Source organism: Echinops telfairi, unplaced genomic scaffold, assembly GCF_000313985.2.
Source record: "Echinops telfairi isolate 266 unplaced genomic scaffold, ASM31398v2 ScPeMD7_7420;HRSCAF=8458, whole genome shotgun sequence".
Taxonomy (NCBI): domain Eukaryota; kingdom Metazoa; phylum Chordata; class Mammalia; order Afrosoricida; family Tenrecidae; genus Echinops; species Echinops telfairi.
Genome location: NW_022111320.1, coordinates 45523173 through 45525305, shown reverse-complemented (window position 1 = coordinate 45525305; position 2133 = coordinate 45523173). Strand labels below are relative to the sequence as shown.

Here is a 2133-nt window from a genome sequence, read left to right as displayed (position 1 = left end):
AAAATGCATGTCCCCAAGGACAGAGTTCAGAGGGTCAGGAAGAGAGGAGGGATGGAAACAGGAGGCGGGGGAGGAAGGGGGCTCAGGGGAGGGACGCTGAGGGCATCGCAGTGGGTCAGCTGACTCAGACTTCAAATAAGCTTTTTAACGGAAAACTGATGACCCGCTCTGCCGCCCTTCACCCAAGCCACAGGAATAAAGTTGGACCCAGGGGCTGTTTAAAACAAAATAACATCAGGGGCGTTTACCGTCACAGTTTGCATGGCCTGACAACGTAAGCCCGCATTTCCCACAGGGAAGTTTTTGAACTCACACGTATACATCGAGTGGCACAAGCTGGAAGGGGGCTGTTGTCTAAAGGCCTCTGTTTAAGGGCTGACTTCTGGGGTCAACCTCCCTTCCTTCGCTTTCTCTGAGGTTTGTTCTCGCTCAGCCTCTCTTTCTCCACACTCTAAGATTCTCTTTCTTCTTGGTGGACGTGCACACACCACACGAGCATCCACCCGCTCACCGTTTTCCTCGTCAACAGTTTGATAGCTGCACACTGCATCTTGTGTCCCCGGTCTCGCCGTCTCTGCTCACACCATCAGCACCCATTCATGCTCTGTCCCTTTAAAATTCTCATCTGCGCTCTGGTCACACCTCACTCTTTATAAGACCTCCTATGTTTCTGAGGTCCAGGTGTCTTACACAAACAAACCCTTCACCACAGTAAATTCAAAAGGCTTTGACCTAAAAGTTTGAGGTTGGCCCCATCTAGCAGAGACTCCCTGACACACTGTAGAACCTTCCATCATTCTATCTCAGTTACAAGAGGAGGTCACAAGAGAGCAATCAACATCAGCTAACGACGTGCGAGTCCCGGTTTAGTTTAACGTCTGAGTTCCATACAAAGCCTGTGGAAACTGATACCGTCTTTCCATTCCAAGGGCGTAAGGGCGTCTGGTGAAATAGCAGGCTTTGGACCGTTATCCACAGAGACAGCCCCTCAAACCCACCAGCCACTCCAGGGGAGAAAGATGAAGCTTTCTGCTCCCATAAAAACGGACAGTTGGGAAACCCATTGGGACAGGTCTCCTCTGTCCTCTAGGGTGGATGTGGGTTGGAATCGACTTGAGGGCAGCGAGGGCGGCGGTGTTCCCTGGGGGATGCTCCATTCGCTCCCAACGTACATTAACCTTGATTTGTAGTTCATCTCATTGCCAACGGTGCAATCGCTATAAGCAATTCTTCTCTTTCCACCCAGGGAGATCCAATCAAGTTAAGTGCAAGCAATGCTGCATTTGAGACTGGGGTAGCCATAAAAATATTTTCGCCTAATCCACCTCATTTCCTGCTCTCGGTCTCACGTTATTCATCTGCTCAAATGCCTTTCAAAGCCTAGCTGAAGAGACCCATCAAGGAACTGCTCCTATCTTTTACTATAGTCTTGCTTAATGCACAGTGGATAGCCCTCTGTGGTCTGAATCCAGGAGCCGCACCGCACACCCCTTGTAGCCGATGGAAGCTTTCTATGCAGCCCTTGTACTTACAATTCCTCTCCTTGTTTAGCTTTCTTATCTGACACCAGATAGACCGTTCCAAAACTTCCACTGCCAAGCTTCTGCCGAAGTACATATCTTCTTGCCAGCAAGGTCTTTGGATCAGTGGACACAGCGGCTGGTCTGCTCACACGCTTAGCAGCCTCCTGGAATTTCAGCATGGCTTCAAGCAAGAGAGGACTGGTTTATTCATGGATAGACACTTAGCATTCAATGTTCCTAAGAGATGGTCAAATGCACCCAAGGATCCTGAGATCGGCTCCTTGGAGATCAGGTCAAATGGATGCTGAACTCTGACTAACAAAAGGTGCAAACTGTTGACAGTGATACCTGCACCTTGATTAGCAGATTAAGGGACACTGTTTTTGGCTAAACTTAACTACTTGGGAAGGAAATGTTAAGAGGTCGAGAGATGCTGACCATCCCAATGGACGGCAGTCTTTCGCAGGAAGAAAGCCTTCCTTTGTACCTTCACCTCTCACACACATGAATTGCAGCCCACATTCCTAAGGAGATAGAGTGGTTATGCATTGGGCTGCTAGCTGCTAGGTCAGCAGTTTGAAACCACCAACTGCTCCTTGGGAGAAAGATG

The 2133-nt window shown here is 49.2% G+C and overlaps 1 protein-coding gene across 3 annotated transcripts in view; it reads right to left on the bottom strand.

Annotated features, from left to right (window-relative positions):
- NEK11 (NIMA related kinase 11) overlaps nt 1–2133 on the bottom strand; it is a 295896-nt gene that overhangs the window by 290010 nt on the left and 3753 nt on the right. For all 3 annotated transcript variants that reach the window (XM_030887665.2, XM_045297456.1, XM_045297457.1), the window contains exon 2: nt 1533–1704. In XM_030887665.2, coding sequence (XP_030743525.1) covers nt 1533–1702 — 170 coding nt within the window. In that variant the 5' untranslated portion in view covers nt 1703–1704. The remainder of the gene's footprint in view (nt 1–1532; nt 1705–2133) is intronic.